The sequence below is a fragment of the Mytilus edulis genome, chromosome 7, assembly GCF_963676685.1.
Source record: "Mytilus edulis chromosome 7, xbMytEdul2.2, whole genome shotgun sequence".
Classification (NCBI taxonomy): Eukaryota; Metazoa; Mollusca; class Bivalvia; order Mytilida; family Mytilidae; genus Mytilus; species Mytilus edulis.
Genome location: NC_092350.1, coordinates 93,198,926 through 93,224,766, shown reverse-complemented (window position 1 = coordinate 93,224,766; position 25,841 = coordinate 93,198,926). Strand labels below are relative to the sequence as shown.

The following is a 25,841-nucleotide window of genomic DNA, read 5'->3' as shown; positions in this document are numbered from 1 at the left end:
TATATTACATAAGATGTACAGTTTCTGAATTTATCATGATTTATCGTTGTGTCTAAGCTATAGGGTCAAAAGTTACTAGAAAGTATATTGATACCTATATTTTGGCATTGCATAAGGTCCATGTTTTACCATGTGCCTTTTCGTTTACCCGGCATCATCTGAATAAAAACGGGGAAAAAGAAAATAGTCATGCACGGAGAAATCAATATAACCCGTTGGAAACCTAAATTTCGTTGATTTCTTTTCAGCTGTTCAATGAAAATACAAATTTTCTATCGATTTGCATTGATTTTTTGTTATCTAAATCAATAACAGAAATGTCGTTTTATTAAATAATATCACAGATTCATAATTTAAAAATATTGAGATTTCAATTCAGCACTAATATTTGAAACAAACATCCATCCTTATAATGCGGTAACTTCCGTCATGATTGTTTTACTTGAGCGACGGCGTATTCTTTGTTCAGGTTCCGGCAGTAAATCAAGCTCCAGTTCCGGCGTTACATCTTGTGATATCAACACATCTATTGCTGCTGGGGTTTTCTCACTTAAAAGGTCATCGCTAATGATTACTTTCGCGTTTGTTTTATCTTTTAATATACATTCTTTTAAACAGTCTACAGCACAACTGGTTGGATCATCGCATGTTAATTTCAGATTCATGAACGAATTTTCGTCTAACGTCTTTTTCCAATGTTTTTCCATTTCGGCTGACATTTTGTCTGAGTCTAAACATGTCTCTAATGAGTATCTATTAATGACTGATTGTCCTTTTTCATCAAAAGTAGAAAGTGTGGGAGGAAAATATTTTTGTGAAAATAAATTGTCTTTTCGACGACCTGGCTTTTTACATTCAGTAATACTTGCCTCGAGGTTTTTATCTTTATTTTCAAATGAGTTTGTTCGATGCACACCAGGACTTGTCCTTTCTACTGACGAACAAGATGAGTCTGCTGGAAAATATCCCGACTCTAATGAATTCGTTCTTTCCGATGAGTCGTCCATCGTACATCCATTTTCTGCTATTTCTGACTGCACACTGATTTTTCGTATCGATGTTGTTTCAGTTGATGAAGATCGTCGAACTGGGTTGAAGTTTGATGCTTCTATAGATAAAATAGACTGTAGGGAAGGTCTTGACTTACATTTGTGGATAATGTCAGGAATGTCACCATAATGTCCAATGCCAATTCGACTCTCCAACGCATTCGATACTGTAGACACGTGTCTCGTTGGTGAAGATCGATTTAGTTCACTACCGGAAGTTGAAGTAACAATTGTTTTCTTGTCCTCATTAATTGATTGTAAAGATTGGGTACCATCATATTTTCCACAAAGAAAGAATGTTTTCATTAATCCCTTCCCTTTGACACTTATTTCACCTCGACAATTAAGCTTATAATTATCATATTGTTGAAGGTTTTCTGCTGCCACTGTACTCAAGTGAATTTTCATAGCTACAACAGAAGTGAAAAATTTAGATATAGGACCGGGTAAAACTAATAAAATTAAGGAATATGTACATTATTTTTATATATAAATTTCGTTGTTGGTTTATTGTCTGTCAAATCAACCAATCTATGAGATACCAAAACATATAAATATAATCATGTGCACTTTTAAAGTTCATTATACCGTTCCTATACATTTACACTATAATAAACGGCACTGAATTGTATATCTACAAATACATAAATGCAATCGATCAGTTAAAAGTTCGTCCCTTAGTTCACACTTCAATATACCATGTTGTAAGAATTACTTTTGATAATTATATAAATATTGTGTCGGTTTCCCGGTGATATAGTCATGCGCATTACACATTGGATACTAGATTTAATCAAAGGTGGAAACGGTCCATATCGAGTTTCAAGAATATGAATATGTGCAAATGTTAAGAGATGACTTCACAGCCATAACACACTTGCAATGTTGACGTTATATGGAATATTTGCTCATCGAATTCGGTTCTTAGGCCCTTAGCTCTAGCTTTTACTTTGTTGTTTTGCCCCTTTTCCTGCTCTAGTCCTTGCGTTTGTTGCTGTATATTGAATAACCTTTCATTAAACTTACGTAAGCCAGTTGACTCCATCCTTGATGCTGTATTTACAGTATCTCCAAACAAACAATACCGCGGCATTGCCATGCCAACAACCCCTGCTACTACAGACCCTGAATGGATTCCTAAAATAGAAATGCATATAAGTCGTCACTTAATCTATTATCTAAAAGATAAACATATTACTATTCATTTTAAATGTTGGAACTACATTAAATATTTGATATAAGTGTAAGACATGACAGGGAATGTGTATGAAAATATCCATATTGTTTCGTAAAATGAGTAGGTAAGCAATACTTAGAGTTCTCATATTAAAAAAAAAGAAGAGATATTTACCTATACGTATTATAACTGTTAGGTTAAGGTAGTGACATAATGAAGGTTTTAACTGTACGTTTAGTAAAGCCCCATTCACACTGTCACGTTTCAAGAGCTACGTTTTACTACGTTTTGAAAGCGTAGAATAACGAGAGTATATGTAACGAAGCGTATCGACACACAGTAGAAACGTTAACAAAACGTATTGATCCTATGTTCAAAACTGGAATTCAAACGTAGCGAAAATTTAAACGAAGTTGAAACCTAGTAAATATAGTTATCAATTGAAGCTTATCGGAACGTAACAAAGCGTGCTTACTACGTAGCGAAACGTATCAAGGATTGGTAGAAACGTGGGTCTTCATGTACTAATACGTAGGAAAAGGGGGTAAGAACGGAGCACAAACCTAGTAAAACTTAGCTTTCAAAATAACGGGACAACTTCAAAACGTAGTTGAAACGTAGTATTTTAAAACGTAGTATAACGTGACAGTGTGACTGGGGCAACTGAGAACATCAGATATAACTATACGTAGTGTAACAGTGAACACTAAGAAAGACTTAATTATATGTATTGTAACAGTTAACACTAAGACAGACTTAATTATACGTATTGTAACTGTTAACACTAAGAAAGACTTAATTATACGTTTTTAACAGTTACCACTAAGAAAAACTTAATTATACGTATTGTAACTGTCTCGTTATGGTAGTGACACAAAGAAAGATTTACCTTTACATATTGTAACTGTTAGATGATGGTAGTGACAAACAAGAAAGATTTACCTTTACGTATTATAACTGTAAGATGATTGTAGTGACAAAAAGAAAGATTTACTTTTACGTATTGTAACTGTTAGATGATGGTTGTGACAAAAAGAAAGATTTTCCTTTACGTATTGTAACTATTAGATGATGGTAGTAACAAAAAGAAAGATTTACCTTTACGTATTGTAACTGTTAGATGATGGTAGTGACAAAAAGAAAGATTTACCTTTACGTATTGTAACTATTAGATGATGGTAGTGACAAAAAGAAAGATTTACCTTTACGTATTGTAACTGTTAGATGATGGTTGTGACAAAAAGAAAGATTTACCTTTACGTATTGTAACTGTTAGATGATGGTAGTGACAAACAAGAAATATTTACCTTTACGTATTGTAACTGTTAGATGATGGTTGTGACAAAAAGAAAGATTTACCTTTACGTATTGTAACTGTTAGATGATGGTAGTGACAAAAAGAAAGATTTACCTTTGTGTATTATAACTGTTAGATGATGGTAGTGACACAAAGAAATATTTACCTTTACGTATTGTAACTGTTAGATGATGGTTGTGACAAAAAGAAAGATTTACCTTTACGTATTGTAACTGTTAGATGATGGTAGTGACAAAAAGAAAGATTTACCTTTAGGTATTGTAACTGTTAAATGATGGTAGTGACAAACAAGAGAGATTTACCTTTACGTATTGTAACTATTAGATGATGGTAGTGACAAAAAGAAAGATTTACCTTTACGTATTGTAACTGTTAGATGATGGTTGTGACAAAAAGAAAGATTTACTTTTACGTATTGTAACTGTCTGATGATGGTTGTGACAAAAGAAAGATTTACCTTTACGTATTGTAACTGTTAGATGATGGTAGTGACAAAAAGAAAGATCTACCTTTACGTATTGTAAGTGTTAGGTGATGGTAGTGACAAAAAGAAAGATTTACCTTTACGTATTGTAACTGTAAGATGATGGTAGTAACAAAAAGAAAGATTTACCTTTACGTATTGTAACTGTTAGATGATGTTAGTAACACAAAGAAAGATTTACCTTTACGTATTGTAACTGTTAGATGATGGTTGTGACAAAAAGAAAGATTTACCTATACGTATTGTAACTGTTAGATGATGGTAGTGACACAAAGAAAGATTTACCTTTACGTATTGTAACTGTTAGATAATGGTAGTGACAAAAAGAAAGATTTACCTTTACGTATTGTAACTGTTAGATAATGGTAGTGACAAAAAAAAAGATTTACCTTTACATATTTTAACTGTTAGATGATAGTAGTGACAAAAAGAAAGATTTACCTTTACGTATTGTAACTGTTAGATGATGGTAGTGACAAAAAAGAAAGATTTACCTTTACGTATTGTAACTGTTAGATGATGGTTGTGACAAAAGAAAGATTTACCTTTACGTATTGTAACTGTTAGATGATGGTAGTGACAAAAAGAAATATTTACCTTTACGTATTGTAAGTGTTAGATGATGGTAGTGACAAAAAGAAATATTTACCTTTACGTATTGTAACTGTTAGATGATGGTAGTGACACAAAGAAAGATTTACCTTTACATATTGTAACTGTTAGATGATGGTAGTTACAAACAAGAAAGATTTACCTTTACGTATTATAACTGTAAGTTGATTGTAGTGACAAAAAGAAAGATTTACTTTTACGTATTGTAACTGTTAGATGATGGTTGTGACAAAAAGAAAGATTTTCCTTTACGTATTGTAACTATTAGATGATGGTAGTAACAAAAAGAAAGATTTACCTTTACGTATTGTAACTGTTAGATGATGGTAGTGACAAAAAGAAAGATTTACCTTTACGTATTGTAACTATTAGATGATGGTAGTGACAAAAAGAAAGATTTACCTTTACGTATTGTAACTGTTAGATGATGGTTGTGACAAAAAGAAAGATTTACCTTTACGTATTGTAACTGTTAGATGATGGTAGTGACAAAAAGAAAGATTTACCTTTACCCATTGTAACTGTTAGATGATGGTAGTGACAAACAAGAAATATTTACCTTTACGTATTGTAACTGTTAGATGATGGTTGTGACAAAAAGAAAGATTTACCTTTACGTATTGTAACTGTTAGATGATGGTAGTGACAAAAAGAAAAATTTACCTTTGTGTATTATAACTGTTAGATGATGGTAGTGACACAAAGAAATATTTACCTTTACGTATTGTAACTGTTAGATGATGGTTGTGACAAAAAGAAAGATTTACCTTTACGTATTGTAACTGTTAGATGATGGTAGTGACAAAAAGAAAGATTTACCTTTAGGTGTTGTAACTGTTAAATGATGGTAGTGACAAACAAGAGAGATTTACCTTTACGTATTGTAACTATTAGATGATGGTAGTGACAAAAAGAAAGATTTACCTTTACGTATTGTAACTGTTAGATGATGGTTGTGACAAAAAGAAAGATTTACCTTTACGTATTGTAACTCTTAGATGATGGTAGTAACAAAAAGAAAGATTTACCTTTACGTATTGTAACTGTTAGATGATGGTAGTAACACAAAGAAAGATTTACCTTTACGTATTGTAACTGTTAGATGATGGTAGTGACAAAAAGAAAGATTTACCTTTACCCATTGTAACTGTTAGATGATGGTAGTAACAAAAAGAAAGATTTACCTTTACGTATTGTAACTGTTAGATGATGGTAGTAACACAAAGAAAGATTTACCTTTACGTATTGTAACTGTTAGATGATGGTTGTGACAAAAAGAAAGATTTACCTATACGTATTGTAACTGTTAGATGATGGTAGTGACACAAAGAAAGATTTACCTTTACGTATTGTAACTGTTAGATAATGGTAGTGACAAAAAGAAAGATTTACCTTTACGTATTGTAACTGTTAGATAATGGTAGTGACAAAAAAAAAGATTTACCTTTACATATTTTAACTGTTAGATGATAGTAGTGACAAAAAGAAAGATTTACCTTTACGTATTGTAACTGTTAGATGATGGTAGTGACAAAAAAGAAAGATTTACCTTTACGTATTGTAAGTGTTAGATGATGGTAGTGACAAAAAGAAATATTTACCTTTACGTATTGTAACTGTTAGATGATGGTAGTGACACAAAGAAAGATTTACCTTTACATATTGTAACTGTTAGATGATGGTAGTGACAAACAAGAAAGATTTACCTTTACGTATTATAACTGTAAGTTGATTGTAGTGACAAAAAGAAAGATTTACTTTTACGTATTGTAACTGTTAGATGATGGTTGTGACAAAAAGAAAGATTTTCCTTTACGTATTGTAACTATTAGATGATGGTAGTAACAAAAAGAAAGATTTACCTTTACGTATTGTAACTGTTAGATGATGGTAGTGACAAAAAGAAAGATTTACCTTTACGTATTGTAACTATTAGATGATGGTAGTGACAAAAAGAAAGATTTACCTTTACGTATTGTAACTGTTAGATGATGGTTGTGACAAAAAGAAAGATTTACCTTTACGTATTGTAACTGTTAGATGATGGTAGTGACAAAAAGAAAGATTTACCTTTACCCATTGTAACTGTTAGATGATGGTAGTGTCAAACAAGAAATATTTACCTTTACGTATTGTAACTGTTAGATGATGGTTGTGACAAAAAGAAAGATTTACCTTTACGTATTGTAACTGTTAGATGATGGTAGTGACAAAAAGAAAAATTTACCTTTGTGTATTATAACTGTTAGATGATGGTAGTGACACAAAGAAATATTTACCTTTACGTATTGTAACTGTTAGATGATGGTTGTGACAAAAAGAAAGATTTACCTTTACGTATTGTAACTGTTAGATGATGGTAGTGACAAAAAGAAAGATTTACCTTTAGGTATTGTAACTGTTAAATGATGGTAGTGACAAACAAGAGAGATTTACCTTTACGTATTGTAACTATTAGATGATGGTAGTGACAAAAAGAAAGATTTACCTTTACGTATTGTAACTGTTAGATGATGGTTGTGACAAAATGAAAGATTTACTTTTACGTATTGTAACTGTCTGATGATGGTTGTGACAAAAGAAAGATTTACCTTTACGTATTGTAACTGTTAGATGATGGTAGTGACAAAAAGAAAGATCTACCTTTACGTATTGTAAGTGTTAGGTGATGGTAGTGACAAAAAGAAAGATTTACCTTTACGTATTGTAACTCTTAGATGATGGTAGTAACAAAAAGAAAGATTTACCTTTACGTATTGTAACTGTTAGATGATGGTAGTAACACAAAGAAAGATTTACCTTTACGTATTGTAACTGTTAGATGATGGTTGTGACAAAAAGAAAGATTTACCTATACGTATTGTAACTGTTAGATGATGGTAGTGACACAAAGAAAGATTTACCTTTACGTATTGTAACTGTTAGATAATGGTAGTGACAAAAAGAAAGATTTACCTTTACGTATTGTAACTGTTAGATAATGGTAGTGACAAAAAAAAAGATTTACCTTTACATATTTTAACTGTTAGATGAAAGTAGTGACAAAAAGAAAGATTTACCTTTACGTATTGTAACTGTTAGATGATGGTAGTGACAAAAAAGAAAGATTTACCTTTACGTATTGTAACTGTTAGATGATGGTTGTGACAAAAGAAAGATTTACCTTTACGTATTGTAACTGTTAGATGATGGTAGTGACAAAAAGAAATATTTACCTTTACGTATTGTAAGTGTTAGATGATGGTAGTGACAAAAAGAAATATTTACTTTTACGTATTGTAACTGTCTGATGATGGTTGTGACAAAAGAAAGATTTACCTTTACGTATTGTAACTGTTAGATGATGGTAGTGACAAAAAGAAAGATCTACCTTTACGTATTGTAAGTGTTAGGTGATGGTAGTGACAAAAAGAAAGATTTACCTTTACGTATTGTAACTCTTAGATGATGGTAGTAACAAAAAGAAAGATTTACCTTTACGTATTGTAACTGTTAGATGATGGTAGTAACACAAAGAAAGATTTACCTTTACGTATTGTAACTGTTAGATGATGGTAGTGACAAAAAGAAAGATCTACCTTTACGTATTGTAAGTGTTAGGTGATGGTAGTGACAAAAAGAAAGATTTACCTTTACGTATTGTAACTCTTAGATGATGGTAGTAACAAAAAGAAAGATTTACCTTTACGTATTGTAACTGTTAGATGATGGTAGTAACACAAAGAAAGATTTACCTTTACGTATTGTAACTGTTAGATGATGGTTGTGACAAAAAGAAAGATTTACCTATACGTATTGTAACTGTTAGATGATGGTAGTGACACAAAGAAAGATTTACCTTTACGTATTGTAACTGTTAGATAATGGTAGTGACAAAAAGAAAGATTTACCTTTACGTATTGTAACTGTTAGATAATGGTAGTGACAAAAAAAAAGATTTACCTTTACATATTTTAACTGTTAGATGAAAGTAGTGACAAAAAGAAAGATTTACCTTTACGTATTGTAACTGTTAGATGATGGTAGTGACAAAAAAGAAAGATTTACCTTTACGTATTGTAACTGTTAGATGATGGTTGTGACAAAAGAAAGATTTACCTTTACGTATTGTAACTGTTAGATGATGGTAGTGACAAAAAGAAATATTTACCTTTACGTATTGTAAGTGTTAGATGATGGTAGTGACAAAAAGAAATATTTACCTTTACGTATTGTAACTGTTAGATGATGGTAGTGACAAAAAGAAATATTTACCTTTACGTATTGTAACTGTTAGATGATGGTAGTGACAAAAAGAAAGATTCACCTTTACGTATTGTAACTGTTAGATGATGGTAGTGACAAAAAGAAATATTTATCTTTACATAGATATAGAAAGATGTGGTGTGAGTGCCAATGAGACAACTCTCCATTCAAATAAAAATTTCTAAAAGTAAACCATTATAGGTTTTGTCACTGTTTGGTTATAGTAGTGACTCAAACAAGTACTGACCTATACGTATTCTGACTGTCTGGTTCTGTTGATGAGGTATATAAAATGTTGTTATAGATTCCAGTATGTTAAGAGCACAGTCAGCGATTTCCCGTATATGACGAGAACCATTCCGTTTTGGTAATCCACTTGCCAACATGTATGCATCTCCAATAGTTTCCACCTTAAATATTGAGTGTATTGTTGTTCACGTTTGAACGATTGTGATGTTTATAATGTTAATATGTCCTATATCAGTTATTGAAACTGTATCATAACTGATTAATATTGAATTAGATTTTTAAGTCATTTCTGTACTTATACTATTGACCAACGAGTTAAAATATCATATTATATACTCAAAGTCCGATGATTGTTTCGATTTGAATAAAACTGATATTTCTACCGGTAAACAGAAAAGGTTCACATATTTTAAACAGATGGAGTGTTAAATTCTCATGTTACATATAATTTATGTATCTTCCTTACATGCCATGTAATAATGTATTATGATTGTCATGTTAACGTTTATAAGTATTTTAAAGTGTTATTGTTACATAGTATACGTCATGATGTGTGATGATGTCATCAAATGATGTGTTATTTTACATTGTTTTTGTCATCCTGTGTGATGATGTCACCAAATAAGGTGTATTCGTCATTCTGTGTGATGATGTCATCAAATTACGTGTTATTGTTACGTTTATAAGTCATTATGTGTTATGTGTACTCTGTAGAAGTCATCATGTGTGACGATGTAATAAAAAATGTGTTATGTTTACCTTGTACACGTCATAACGTGTGATGATATCATCAAATAAAGTGTATAGACTGTTCAACAAATTAACAACCTGGAATATATAAAACAGACTGATCATTCCCTGCACAATTTCCCGTCAAAATGATCCTTAGAATGAAACAGTATCAGTAACAAATGAAGCATTATTGAGCTTTTTGTAAGTAACTGCGAGCATTCGTGAATATTTTCAATATAATTGTACTTGTATTTTGTTTTTATTGTTACACCATTTTATAAAGTCACCTGACTAAAGAGATTTTTTTTGTTTCCATTACTTTACCTTTTTACCGTATGGTGACTAAATGACTCTCGTTTGTTATTTATTTATTTGTTAACAAGTATTATCGTTTACATAAATACACAAAGTTGATTTCCGTTGCTTTATGCATCTTATGTAATTGATTTCATTTATGTTCAAGATTTGTAAAAGTCAACACTTTTAAAGTGATCTCCAACTTATATTATTGTTTATCAGATAGTTTCCTCAAATAATCAGGTCAAATCTAAATAGTTCATCAAAGAATAAACCGGAAACAGATTCTTACTCAAATGGCCATTAATTTTACTATGTTTATATTTAGAAATGAAAATAATAAAAATATTATTTATTTATTTTATTGTCATTTAGAGGATTCTTTATTGAAGCTAACTACCCCTTGATTGTCTTTATTCATTTTTTCCAGATCCATTATAACCATAAAATAAACTCATCATAGATACCAGGACTAAATTTTGTATATACGCCAGACGCGCGTTTCGTCTACAAAAAGACTCATCAGTGACGCTCGAATCCAAAAATGTAAAAAAGGCCAAGCAACAGTACTTTATAGACATGTGTCTACTCCTGAAGAAAACCTATCGTGTCCTAACGGGGTGTTTCACCGTTTTGTATGTCGTTTTGTAACTGTAACATCGACGAGTTATTATTTTATTTATACTCATTTTTGCGCCTGTACCAAGTCTGGAACCTCTGGCCTTTGTTAGTCGTCTATGATTTTTAGTTTTAGTTTCTTTTGTATATTTCGGATCTTAGTATGAGGTCCATTATCACTGAACTGGTACACATTTTTGTTTAGGAGTTAGGGGCCTGCTGGTGTGGGATTTTCTCGCTGCATTGAAGACCCATTGAAGGCCTTCAGTTGTTATCTGCTCTTTGGTCGGGAGTTGTCTCTTTGACACATACCCCATTTCCATTCTCAATTTTATCAATAGCTATACTGTTTTTGAAATGGTCAAATTATCCATTAATCGGAATACATTAGGAAGGGAATTCATTGATAACAGTAAAGCTACGAAACTTGCATCTAATCACTTTCCATTACACGAAAAGGTGCAAGTGATAGGCTTGTAACTGTGAAGGTAAATCGGCAAAAGAGCGTCGGATACACGAAATAAAAAAGAGTAATTATTATTTGAAGAGTAAATATATTTTTCATGTCCTTTTATTATCTTTTGCCAAAGACTTCTACATAGACTTCATATTACCTCAATAGGTGTACTGCTCGCACAAATAGTCGTAAAGCCAACGATGTCAGAGAAATAGATTGTCGCCTCATCAAATTGTTCAGCCTTTACTTGTTTTCCTGCCTTTAAATCCTCAGCCACTGACCTGTGAAGATATGAAACTACAAATATAAATGGGAACCTCAAGTACGAGACTTTCCCTATCGTTAATAGCTGTAATCTATATATGCTGTGGTTATTAAGTCACCAATGGTTGTCAGATCACTTTAAAAGATGTAAAACTCATCATAGATACCAGGTCTAAATTAAGTATATACTCGCGTTTCGTCTACAAAAGACTCATTAGTGACGCTCGAATCCTAAAAAAATTTAAAAATACAAAAAAAAAGTACGAATTTGAAGAGCATTAGGGACCAAAATTCCTAAAACATTTGCCAAATACAGCTAAGGTAATCTATGCCTGAGGTAGAAAAGCCTGAGTATTTCATAAAGTTCAAAAATATAGGTGTCAAAATTATTCAAACAACTTATTTTTGAATTGTATCTTTTAGAGTTGCTTAAAGGCTGAACATTTGAAGGAAAAGTGCAAAGCTGCACCAACAAAATTCTTTTTAAAAATATCTTCATTTATATTTAGATATGTTACTGAAAACATATTTTTCTACTATTTGTCTTAATATTTTTTTTAAGTTGCTATACTAGTTCAAATACATTTTTACGACACCTTTGCGTAATCATAAGCATTTGGTTTTTCCTTTCGATATTTCACATCTTGTCTTCATCAAACCTTTTAAAGCTGCTGTAAATAAACTCATCATAGATACCAGCACTAAACTTTGTATATACGCCAGACGCGCGTTTCGTCTACAAAAGACTCATCAGTGACGCTCGAATCCAAAAAGTTAAAAGGGCCAAATAAAGTACGAAGTTGATAAGTAGTACGGACAAAATTCCTAAAAGTTCTGCAAATACAGCTAAGGTAGTCTATGCCTGAGTTAGAAAAGCCTTAGAATTTAAAAAAAATCAAAATTTTGTAAACAGTAAGGATGTGTTTTGCTTATTTGCTTATTGTAGTAGACCTTACGGATAACCTATTATTATGTACATCATTTTCTTTCGGGCTTTTGCTGGTAGTTGTCTTATTTAAAATCCCACCATATTTCCTATTGTTTTGTTCCTTACACAAAAAATTCAGAAAGATTTTTACCGTGGTAACATTCTATATAAAAGATTTTCCGTTTTTTTCTTTTCAGCATCTAGTTCACTTGTCCGCTCTGCTACAAGGTCCTCTAAATGGTTAGCATACTTTTCTAAGATTGCAATCATATTGTCTATCATGGTTAAATTTCTGAAAAAAACAAAATATTATTAACTTAACTCAAAGTAAAAAGCTTTTAGAGGAAGATAACATTATAATAGAGGGGCATAAGATACCAGATGGATATAACTCCTAGTTCGATGACAAACTTGCAACGCCATGGCAATGAAGGAGATCAGAGGATACCAGAGGGATATTCAAACTCAAAAGTAAATTACAAACTGACAACGCCATGGTTATAAAGGAGAGGGGAGGATACCAGAGGGATATCCAAACTCTAAAGTAAATTACAAACTGACAACGCCATGGTTATAAAGGAGAGAGGAGGATACCAGAGGGATATTCAAACTCATACGCCATGTTATCAAACGAAAAACAACCAACAGACAAACAACATTTTACAACACACACCATACAAAACCGAAACACTGACCAACACACACCATACAAAACCGAAACACTGACCAACACACACCATACAAAACCGAAACACTGACCAACACACACCATAGAAAACCGAAACCGAAACACTGACCAACACACACCATAGAAAACCGAAACACTGACCAACACACACCATAGAAAACCGAAACACTGAGCAACACACACCATAGAAAACCGAAACACTGACCAACACACACCATACAAAACCGAAACACTGAGCAACACACACCATACAAAACCGAAACACTGAGCGACACACACCATAGAAAACCGAAACACTGAGCAACACACACCATACAAAACCGAAACACTGACCAACACACACCATAGAAAACCGAAACACTGAGCAACACACACCATACAAAACCGAAACACTGACCAACACACACCATACAAAACCGAAACACTGAGCGACACACACCATAGAAAACCGAAACACTGACCAACACACACCATACAAAACCGAAACACTGACCAACACACACCATACAAAACCGAAACACTGAGCAACACACACCATACAAAACCGAAACACTGAGCGACACACACCATACAAAACCGAAACACTGACCAACACACACCATACAAAACCGAAACACTGACCAACACACACCGAAACACTGACCAACACACACCATACAAAACCGAAACACTGACCAACACACACCGAAACACTGACCAACACACACCATACAAAACCGAAACACTGACCAACACACACCATACAAAACCGAAACACTGACCAACACACACCATACAAAACCGAAACACTGACCAACACACACCATAGAAAACCGAAACACTGAGCGACACACACCATAGAAAACCGAAACACTGACCAACACACACCATAGAAAACCGAAACACTGACCAACACACACCATAGAAAACCGAAACACTGACCAACACACACCATAGAAAACCGAAACACTGAGCGACACACACCATAGAAAACCGAAACACTGACCAACACACACCATAGAAAACCGAAACACTGACCAACACACACCATAGAAAACCGAAACACTGACCAACACACACCATTGAAAACCGAAACACTGAGCAACACACCATAGAAAACCGAAACACTGAGCAACACACACCATAGAAAACCGAAACACTGACCAACTCACACCATAGAAAACCGAAACACTGACCAACACACACCAAACTAAAGGGTGACATCATGGGCACTACTAGTAAGCAGATCCCGCTCGTTTTGTTGCGCATATAAGTACAGACTCCGTTGTAAGTCTATTAGGTTGTATTTAGTTTGAGAGAAAACAACACAACATTGTGGTAACGAAGTACTTATAAGAATTTATGCTTAAAGATGCAGTAATCATATAATTTTTTCTAATACTCGATCTTTTGATTCACTCAAAATATCATTAGCTTTGGCCTAAAAAGTTATGTTATCTTGTTTAAGAGTAATTTTTATTTTTCTTGTATTCAATTGTTAACTGTTCAAAAAGGTTTTTGTTGTCTAAGCCATTGTCTTTGCCATTTTGTTCGGTTAATATATATCTCGAAGTGTAAAAAGGGTGTGCCAGACTTCATTGAAATGTATTCTATTAAAAATTATCTATTTTTCAACATTTATATATCAGTGAGATAACCTAACTGTGCAGTCAGGTATTTGTTTATGTTAAAGACATTCTTAATCTAGGGTATTAATAAAAGATACTAATATATGTTGTTTTCCCATAGCAACGTTAAATGCTCTTAAAGCAGGTGTACTTACTTGGACGGGTTAATTCGATGTAAAACTTTATATGCTCTAGAGGCAGAGGGTCTGTGTAGTGGATCGTCGTTCCATAATTCGTCGATTACACCAAACAAATCTGGATTTTGTTTGCGAAAATCAACTGTTATCAAAGGCCTGAAAACAGGACCATCTGGAACTTCTCGGACCTTTTCTATAATATCTGAAAGAAAACGGTTGATTAAACCTGGTTTTATAGCTAGCTAAACCTTTCAATTGTATGACAAACGTATAAAATTTCATTATATTGACAACAAAGTGTAAACAAAACAAACAGTAATAATAGGTAAAAATGTCAAAAGTAGGGATACAGCAGTCAACGTTATGTTAATATCTTAAACCCAATAAAAACAAACAGATGTATAAACAAACATTGACCATGACACAATGATTTCAAACATTATCGATGAAATAACTATGTTGTAGAATACATCCACCATTCACAGTTTAAAATTAATAAATTGAAAATACAGTTTGCCGAATTTTTTCCTGTTCACAAAACAACGTAAAAGTTGACGTTTAATTTACGTTTACTCCACTAGCTATTAAATCAGGTTTAATCAATATTTTTAACATAAGCAAATGCCTGTGCCAAGTGAAAATATGACAGTGGTTGTCCATTCGTTTGATGTGTTAGTTGAAATAACAAAAATATCGAACTATATGGAAAATTAAACTCGGGAAGTAAGGTTATGGTAAGGGTTAGGGTTAGGTTTTGTACCTGATGGCTGCAGAAATGGAAATTCAGTGTATGGTCCAGAACGTGTGAACACTTCCTTCAGTATGATTCCTAGAGAGAATAAATCGGCTTTCTGTTCATCTAAAACCTTTTCATTTCTCAGGACCTCTGGAGCAGTCCAAAGTAATTCTACAAAAAGAAATATATATTGATTTAGTAAAGAAATGTTAGGATAAAAAACAAGAATGTGTCCAAAGTACACGGATGCCCCACTCGCACTATCCTTTTCCATGTTCCACGGACCGTGAAATTGGGTAATAATCTAATTTGGCATTAAAATAAGAAAGATTATACTATAGGGAACATATGTACTAAGTTTCAAGTTGATTGGACTTCAATTTTATCAAAAACTACCTTGACCAAAAACTTTAACCTGAAACTCCAACTTTCATTTTCTATGTTCAGTGGACCCTGAAATTGGGGTCAAAAGTCTAATTTGGCTTTAAAATTAGAAAGATCATATGATAAGCAACACGTGTACTAAGTTTCAAGTTGATTGGACTTCAGCTTCATCAAAAACTATCTTGACCAAAAACTTTAACCTGAACGGACGCACAGACGGACGGACGAACGAACGAACGGAGCCACAGACCAGAAAACATAATGCCCCTCTACTATCGTAGGTGGGGCATAAAAATTGTCTTAGGTTAACCTTAAAATTCGATATATAAAAGTGTTAGGATTAAACCAAAATTGTCTTCGGTTAACTTTTTTGTTAGATATAAAAGTGTTAGGATTAAAACAAAATTGTCTAAGGTTAATCTTTTGATTAGATATAGAATAAAAGACAGGCTCTGAAACCTTTAATTCTTTGAAATTTTGTCTTTGCTTATCATAATCTTATAAAACGTCAGTATCGTCATCACCTTACTGTACACTTCACTCGAAGATCAATTTAATATACACTGGACTGAATTGAATATGATAAAACAAATAAAGAGATGTGGTATGATAGAAAATGAGTAATTGTGCAATCTAGAAAACTATTAACGTTCTAGATTAGATCATTTAATTTACGAGAAACAAATCAAACACGACCGACATGAACCAACTATAACCTCTGAATGACAGGCTCGTTAATTTAAGTTTTTCGGGACTCGATGATATTGTTTTGAATCCATCGGTAATCGAATAAAGTCTTACTATCATGCGGTTCCTCCTGTATATTCCTGTCGACGTATCTTATTCCTGGTACGCCGAAATCTGTCAGCTTACATGTCCACCGACTGTCTACCACACAGTTAGTACTCTTCAGGTTACCATGGTACTGTACAGAACTTTTATGCACGAAATCTAATCCCTGTATAATCAGTATCAACGTATTAATCAATGAATGGTTATCTATTTGCTATGATATAGCCTAAATAAAGCTATAAAACAGTATCAACATATATGTTTTGTCTTTGTAACCCTATACTACTCGTTTTTTGTATTTGTTAAGGTTTGTATGGATTGAGCTTCATTTGACGGCTAGAACGAATGAACAATGATTATCCCAATGTTTTGTTAACGCATCGTTAGCAATTTGAAAGAATTTTATGCGACTGTCATACAACTGAGAGGTTTGGCTAGCTATAAAACTAGGTTTAATTGATCGTTTTCTACATAAGAAAAAGCCTGTACCAAGTAGGAAATGTGACAATAATTATCCATTCGTTTGATGTGTTTGAGATTTTGATTTTGCCATTTTCTTAGGGACTTTCCGCTTAGTCTCCTTCGAGTTCTGTTTTTTAGTTATTTTACTTTTAAGGAGACTTTTATTTGAATATCTTGACAATCATGTTATATGTTGTTTTTTATGATAAAATTTGTGAAGATATCCAATATAAAGAAGTTCCTCTTTTTGTCAAACGGGAGAAGAATCTAATTGTGAGGTTTTGTTATTTCCCATTTCGTGAATGATGTAGGCGTTACATTGGAATGCTAGACTTATTGATATGATATTCAAGTTCTTTGATAGGCAGTCTAAATATAATAATCAAATAAATAACAAACATTTTTGATGCTATGTGGACTGGAATGAAAACTATTCGTCATGAAGATGGAGAAACAAATACCCACCCTACGGTTTTATGTCAAAACAACGGTCATGGTACTGTCAGGGTCCTGAATTCAAGCATATAGAAATCTTTTATAGGTGAACACCCAGTTTAGAATAGACAACATTGAATTTTCTATGTAACTTTTTATATTCTTTGAATTATTACCTGTAACAAATATATATATATATATATACAACTCATCTAAACATCAACCCAACAATGTTAGATCTGTAATTTTTTTCGCAAATTTACAGATCTAACATTGTTGGGTTGATGTTTAGATGAGTTGTATATACATAATGTACACAGCCATGTATCACCATCACTGCTTGTGATCCGATGGATAAATCTGTTGTAGAGTTGTCACTGGCTCAGACATACTTATATTATATATATATATATATATATATATATATGAACGTTTTCTTTTGTGTTTATGGGTTGTATTCTTATTGACGTTTAACATTTTTAGTCGAGTATAATTACCTTCACTATATCCAGACTCAATGCAAACTTGAACATTTGATCTAACTTAATATTCTGGTTCCAAATTACATCCTATAAGAAAACAAAAATATCACATACTTATTGTTTTTTGGATAACAAACAGTTATACTTATTGTTCTTGGGATAACACACAGTTATACTTATTGTTCTTGGGATAACAAACAGTTATACTCATTGTTCTTGGGATAACAAACAGTTATACTTATTGTTCTTGGGATAACAAACAGTTATACTCATTGTTCTTGGGATAACAAACAGTTATACTTATTGTTCGTGGGGTAACACACAGTTATACTCATTGTTCTTGGGATAACAAACAGTTATACTCATTGTTCTTGGGATAACAAACAGTTATACTTATTGTTCTTGGGATAACAAACAGTTATACTTATTGTTCTTGGGATAACAAACAGTTATACTTATTGTTCTTGGGATAACAAACAGTTATACTCATTGTTCTTGGGATAACAAACAGTTATACTCATTGTTCTTGGGATAACAAACAGTTATACTTATTGTTCTTGGGATAACAAACAGTTATACTTATTGTTCTTGGGATAACAAAAAGTTATACTTATTGTTCTTGGGATAACAAACAGTTATACTTTTCAATATTGAGGGAAATAATTTACACCACATTTGAATTGAATGTCAAAACATGTATTTACACAATGCATATTGTAGAATATGCAACTATTGCCTTCCTGGGTCTAGCATGCTAAGAGTATAACTGTAAGTCTTATTTAGTCCTGATTGACAAAGCAAGCATACTATTGATTTATTATTATTCGTTGGATAACAATTTTCATGGCTTTCGTGGATACAGATGAACCAAGCAATTAAATGTTCAACGAATAAAAAATTGTCTATAAGCTTGTATGCAGACTTCGTCAAAATCACGAAATTAAATATCTTTGAACATGCACGTTTTCCTTAATCCACGAAAATTGGTACCCACGAAAATAAATGAATCCACAGTATTAAGCTTTGAAGCACAACACGATGAATAAGTGAATTTAGAACAGTTCAATTAAAAAAAAACTTGCCTGTATACTGCCTTTTGGACAATACTCCCATAACAACAGTATCCTTCCAGGATCAAACGAGGCGCCAACAAATGCACATACATTTTGCTGTTTTAACTCCATTAACTGTAATTATACATGTTGAATATATATAAATATTAAAACTCTAAATTAAGAAAGAAGAAGGGACATTTTGTGGTCCCAAATTATGCCGTTTACTTTATATTCTTTTTTTAATGGTCGGAAAGACCTGTTATCCTGTTTTATAGGGTATTGCAAATTTTTGCGTTTGAAAAACAAATTTAGAACTGTTATAATATAGTACAAACATTTGAAAAAAGAAATGAAATTTTATCAATTATACAATATTTATAAGAACACACAATTTTATTTAGGATTACATGTAAATACAATTTTTTTGTTGTATAAACGCTTTCAAATGATTTTCTTTAAGGGTTTGGTTGACACTCATTTTATGCTCAGATTGGTGTCATACTTATCATTTATATCGATTTGGTTCTAAAGTCTTTTTCTATAGAAAGTTCCTTCTGAAGAATACTTTCAGTATAATGATTCATTAAATTCTGATATAACGGAATTAACATTTGTATTATGAATTTGAAGTGTCATTTACTATGTTATAATTACCTGATTAAGTTGATGAAGTGTCATTCACTATGTTATAATTACCTGATTAAGTTGATGAAGTGTCATTTACTATGTTATAATAACCTGATTAAGTTAATGAAAGTCATTTACTATGTTATAATTACCTGATTAAGTTGATGAAGTGTCATTTACTATGTTATAATAACCTGATTAAGTTGATGAAAGTCATTTACTATGTTATAATTACCTGATCAAGTGTCATTTACTATGTTACAATTACCTGATTAAGTTGATGAAGTGTCATTTACTATGTTATAATTACCTGATTAAGTTGATGAAGTGTCATGTACTATGTTATAATTACCTGATTAAGTTGATGAAGTGTCATTTACTATGTTATAATTACCTGATTAAGTTGATGAAGTGTCATTTGCTATGTTGTAATTACCTGATTAAGTTGATGAAGTGTCATTTACTATGTTATAATTACCTGATCAAGTGTCATTTACTATGTTACAATTACCTGATTAAGTTGATGAAGTGTCATTTACTATGTTATAATTACCTGATTAAGTTAATGAAGTGTCATTTACTATGTTATAATTACCTTATTAAGTTAATGAAGTGTCATTTACTATGTTATAATTACCTGATTAAGTTGATGAAGTGTCATTTACTATGTTATAATTACCTGATCAAGTGTCATTTACTATGTTACAATTACCTGATTAAGTTGATGAAGTGTCATTTACTATGTTATAATTACCTGATTAAGTTGATAAAGTGTCATTTACTATGTTACAATTACCTGATTAAGTTGATGAAGTGTCATTTACTATGTTATAATTACCTGATCAAGTGTCATTTACTATGTTACAATTACCTGATTAAGTTGATGAAGTGTCATTTACTATGTAATAATTACCTGATTAAGTTGATGAAGTGTCATTCACTATGTTACAATTACCTAATTAAGTTAATGAAGTGTCATTCACTATGTTATATTTACCTGATTAAGTTGATGAAGTGTCATTCACTATGTTATAATTACCTGATTAAGTTGATGAAGTGTCATTCACTATGTTATAATTACCTGATTAAGTTGATGAAGTGTCATTCACTATGTTATAATTACCTGATTAAGTTGATGAAGTGTCATTCACTATGTTATAATTACCTGATTAAGTTGATGAAGTGTCATTCACTATGTTATAATTACCTGATTAAGTTGATGAAGTGTCATTCACTATGTTATAATTACCTGATTAAGTTGATGAAGTGTCATTTACTATGTTATAATTACCTGATTAAGTTGATGAAGTGTCATTCACTATGTTATAATTACCTGATTAAGTTGATGAAGTGTCATTCACTATTTTATAATTACCTGATTAAGTTGATGAAGTGTCATTCACTATGTTATAATTACCTGATTAAGTTGATGAAGTGTCATTTACTATGTTATAATTACCTGATTAAGTTGATGAAAAGTCATTTACTATGTTATAATTACCTGATTAAGTTAATGACGTGTCATTTACTATGTTATAATTACCTGATTAAGTTGATGAAAAGTCATTTACTATGTTATAATTACCTGATTAAGTTGATGAAGTGTCATTTACTACGTTACAATTACCTGATTAAGTTGATGAAGTGTCATTTACTACGTTATAATTACCTGATTAAGTTAATAAAGTGTCATTTACTATGTTACAATTACCTGATTAAGTTGATGACGTGTCATTTACTATGTTATAATTACCTGATTAAGTTGATGAAGTGTCATTTACTACGTTACAATTACCTGATTAAGTTGATGAAGTGTCATTTACTACGTTATAGTTACCTGATTAAGTTGATGAAGTGTCATTTACTATGTTATAATTACCTGATTAAGTTGATGAAGTGTCATTTACTACGTTATAATTACCTGATTAAGTTAATGAAGTGTCATTTACTATGTTATAATTACCTGATTCAGTTGATGAAGTGTCATTTACTATGTTACAATTACCTGATTAAGTTGATGACGTGTCATTTACTATGTTATAATTACCTGATTAAGTCGATGAAGTGTCATTTACTATGTTATAATTACCTGATTAATTTGATGACGTGTCATTTACTATGTTATAATTACCTGATTAAGTTGATGAAGTGTCATTTACTATGTTACAATTACCTGATTAAGTTGATGACGTGTCATTTACTATGTTATAATTACCTGATTAAGTTGATGACGTGTCATTCACTATGTTATAATTACCTGATTAAGTTGATGACGTGTCATTTACTATGTTATAATTACCTGATTAAGTTGATGACGTGTCATTCACTATGTTATAATTACCTGATTAAGTTGATGAAGTGTCATTTGCTATGTTATAATTACCTGATTAAGTTGATGAAGTGTCATTTACTACGTTATAATTACCTGATTAATTAATGAAGTGTCATTTACTATGTTATAATAACCTGATTAAGTTGATGAAGTGTCATTTACTATGTTATAATTACCTGATTAAGTTGATGACGTGTCATTTACTATGTTATAATTACCTGATTAAGTTGATGACGTGTCATTTACTACGTTATAATTACCTGATTAAGTTGATGACGTGTCATTTACTATGTTATAATTACCTGATTAATTTGATGACGTGTCATTAACTATGTTATATTTACCTGATTAAGTTGATGAAGTGTCATTTACTATGTTATAATTACCTGATTAAGTTGATGACGTGTCATTTACTATGTTATAATTACCTGATTAAGTTGATGACGTGTCATTTACTACGTTATAATTACCTGATTAAGTTGATGACGTGTCATTTACTATGTTATAATTACCTGATTAATTTGATGACGTGTCATTAACTATGTTATATTTACCTGATTAAGTTGATGAAGTGTCATTTACTATGTTATAATTACCTTATTAAGTTGATGAAGTGTCATTTACTATGTTATAATTACCTGATTAAGTTGATGACGTGTCATTTACTATGTTATAATTACCTGATTAAGTTGATGACGTGTCATTTACTACGTTATAATTACCTGATTAAGTTGATGACGTGTCATTTACTATGTTATAATTACCTGATTAATTTGATGACGTGTCATTAACTATGTTATATTTACCTGATTAAGTTGATGAAGTGTCATTTACTATGTTATAATTACCTTATTAAGTTGATGAAGTGTCATTTACTATGTTATATTTACCTGATTAAGTTGATGAAGTGTCATTCACTATGTTATCATTACCTGGTTAAGTTGATGAAGTGTCATGTACTATGTTGTAATTACCTGATTAAGTTGATGAAGTGTCATGTACTATGTTACAATTACCTGATTAAGTTGATGAAGTGTCATGTACTATGTTATAATTACCTGATTAAGTTGATGAAGTGTCATTTACTATGTTATAATTACCTGATTAACTTAATGAAGTGTCATTTACTATGTTATAATTACCTGATTAAGTTGATGAAGTGTCATTTACTATGTTATAATTACCTGATTAAGTTGATGAAGTGTCATTCACTATGTTATAATTACCTGATTAAGTTGATGAAGTGTCATTTACTATGTTATAATTACCTGATTAAGTTAATGAAGTGTCATGTACTATGTTATAATTACCTGATTAAGTTAATGAAGTGTCATTTACTATGTTATAATTACCTGATTAAGTTGATGAAGTGTCATTTACTAAGTTATAATTACCTGATTAAGTTGATGAAGTGTCATTTACTACGTTATAAATACCTGATTAAGTTAATGAAGTGTCATTTACTATGTTATAATTACCTGATTCAGTTGATGAAGAACATCTTTTGTCATCGTGATATTTCCTTTATTAAGACGTTTTACAGAGACCAAACTGCCTGTACAAAAAAGTCATAATTGTCATAATCATAAATTCTTTGAGCTGAGGCAAAACTTCCCTTTTCTTATAGAATTCGATGAATGAACAAAAAAAATTAAAACATTAATCTAGAATCTGAAATCTGATCAACATTGGACAATTAAATAGTAAAGGAAAACAACTTTCATTAAATCTTTGAATATAAGAAATGATAAAAAATATTATTAATAATGCGTGTAACAAACATGTTTTATAACCAACATAAAATACATATCCAACCTTATTACCTACACTTATAAATGGCAGATCGACCATAACCTTTCTCAATGGCAGATCGACCATGAACTATCTCAAATTTCAATGACAAATATTGATCGAGAACAATAATGACTTACCACGAACATAAGCGACAGATCCAAACATTGCACCGCCGTCTGGCTTATGGAACTGAGGCGGGGAACTGTTTGATGAGATAATAACACCACCACCACTACCACTGCTTGTACGGGAAGCCTTCTTCTTGTTTGAACTTGTCCGCCGTCTTGACAAATTCTTAAAACTATTCTACATCGCAAATAAACATAAAGAAAGATTAAAAAGAAGGATCTAAATTATTTTTGTTTGTTTCTAAGAGATAGCCTAGAGTTAACGGGACATACTGATGATGTTTTAGAAATGATATATAGTCGATCACCATTTGAAAATATCTCATTTGGCACGACAGCTTGCTAATTCTCACTTTGGGTGTAATTAATCACGAATCAGCCTTTACATATAGGTTGAAAAGACATGACTGAAATCAACACTACATACATTTTTATGTTGACCATTACTTATAGGCGTTTCTTGTCTTATATCTTTAGCTATTAGTTAAGTTCAGCTTAGGTTTACCAGTAACGTTGTCCTGCAAGTCCGTTAGTGTTTCTTTTTTCCATGTTTTTATTAATCAATTTAAGAGAATTAAAAATCAACTACTTTTGTCTTAATTTGACACCAGGTGCCTAATGCGGAGCAGGATTTGCTTACTCTTCCGGAGCACCGGAGATAATCCCCAGTTTGTGGTGGGGTTCGTGTTGCTTAGTCTTTGATTTTCTATGTTGCGTATTTTGTTCTATTATTTGTCTGTTTGTCTTTTTCTTTTTTAGCCATGGTGTTGTCATTTTTTTTTTGATGATTTTGAATGTCTCCCTGGTATCTTTCGCCCCTCTTTTTTTTTTGATGATTTTGAATGTCTCCCTGGTATCTTTCGCCCCTCTTTTTTTTTTGATGATTTTGAATGTCTCCCTGGTATCTTTCGCCCCTCTTTTTTTTTGATGATTTTGAATGTCTCCCTGGTATCTTTCGCCCCTCTTTTTTTTGATGAGTTTGAATGTTTCCCTGGTATCTTTCGCCCCTCTTTTACAGTTTTAAAGTAGAACTGATAATTCATAATTAGCAAAAGTTATAAGCAATTTTAAATTGAACAATACTGACCTAAAAAAAACTTTAAAAAAAACCGTACAATTTAAAAAGTAGTGTGTTCTTCTAACCGTTTTGAGTCTAGTAATTTTGTGTTGCGTCGTCCTACTTAAATGGTATATCTGGTGTATGTTATGAAATATAATACAGATAAAACCAGGAAATAATTCAGATAAAACAAGGAAATTCCTAATGTAGTTGTACCATTCGTGTTGTTGCTTGTATCAAATATTGTACTTACTCTAACACTGCCATGTAATAACGCAGTTACAAAATCGATGTCTTCAAATTTGACTTGCCATATCATACTTCTTAAAAGTTGAACACGCCGATATCGCCTGTAATAAAAAAGAATAAATCTCTGAAACAATTATATGAATAACACATAGCTGAGAGGGTGATAGAGCAGATTGTTACCCCGAGAAAACATTGTCAACCGCGGCGAAGCACTTTTACATTGTTTATATGGTTCGTTCGCACATTAAAGGGATGTGCACAAAACCATATAAACAATGTAAAGTTAATACCTTCAGATCAGATCATTTAGATCGCACATAGTTAATCCCTTTAATGTGCACAAGTACCATATAAACGATGTAAGATCGCACATAGTTAATCCCTTTAATGTGCACAAGTACCATATAAACAATGTAAGATCACACATAGTTAACCCCTTTAAT

The 25,841-nt window shown here is 31.8% G+C and overlaps 1 protein-coding gene across 1 annotated transcript in view; it reads right to left on the bottom strand.

Moving 5' to 3' along the window:
* Nucleotides 1–309: 309 nt before the first annotated feature.
* LOC139482492 (atrial natriuretic peptide receptor 1-like) overlaps nucleotides 310–25,841 on the bottom strand; it is a 63,591-nt gene continuing 38,059 nt past the window's right edge. The window contains exons 12-25 of the mRNA XM_071266402.1: nucleotides 25,403–25,499; nucleotides 24,099–24,267; nucleotides 23,646–23,722; nucleotides 19,236–19,340; nucleotides 18,169–18,240; nucleotides 16,784–16,940; nucleotides 15,623–15,769; nucleotides 14,881–15,064; nucleotides 12,582–12,722; nucleotides 11,396–11,519; nucleotides 9,894–9,962; nucleotides 9,133–9,295; nucleotides 2,076–2,186; nucleotides 310–1,459 (exon numbers count right to left, since the gene is read on the bottom strand). Coding sequence (XP_071122503.1) covers nucleotides 408–1,459; nucleotides 2,076–2,186; nucleotides 9,133–9,295; nucleotides 9,894–9,962; nucleotides 11,396–11,519; nucleotides 12,582–12,722; nucleotides 14,881–15,064; nucleotides 15,623–15,769; nucleotides 16,784–16,940; nucleotides 18,169–18,240; nucleotides 19,236–19,340; nucleotides 23,646–23,722; nucleotides 24,099–24,267; nucleotides 25,403–25,499 — 2,668 coding nt within the window. The 3' untranslated portion in view covers nucleotides 310–407. The remainder of the gene's footprint in view (nucleotides 1,460–2,075; nucleotides 2,187–9,132; nucleotides 9,296–9,893; nucleotides 9,963–11,395; nucleotides 11,520–12,581; nucleotides 12,723–14,880; nucleotides 15,065–15,622; nucleotides 15,770–16,783; nucleotides 16,941–18,168; nucleotides 18,241–19,235; nucleotides 19,341–23,645; nucleotides 23,723–24,098; nucleotides 24,268–25,402; nucleotides 25,500–25,841) is intronic.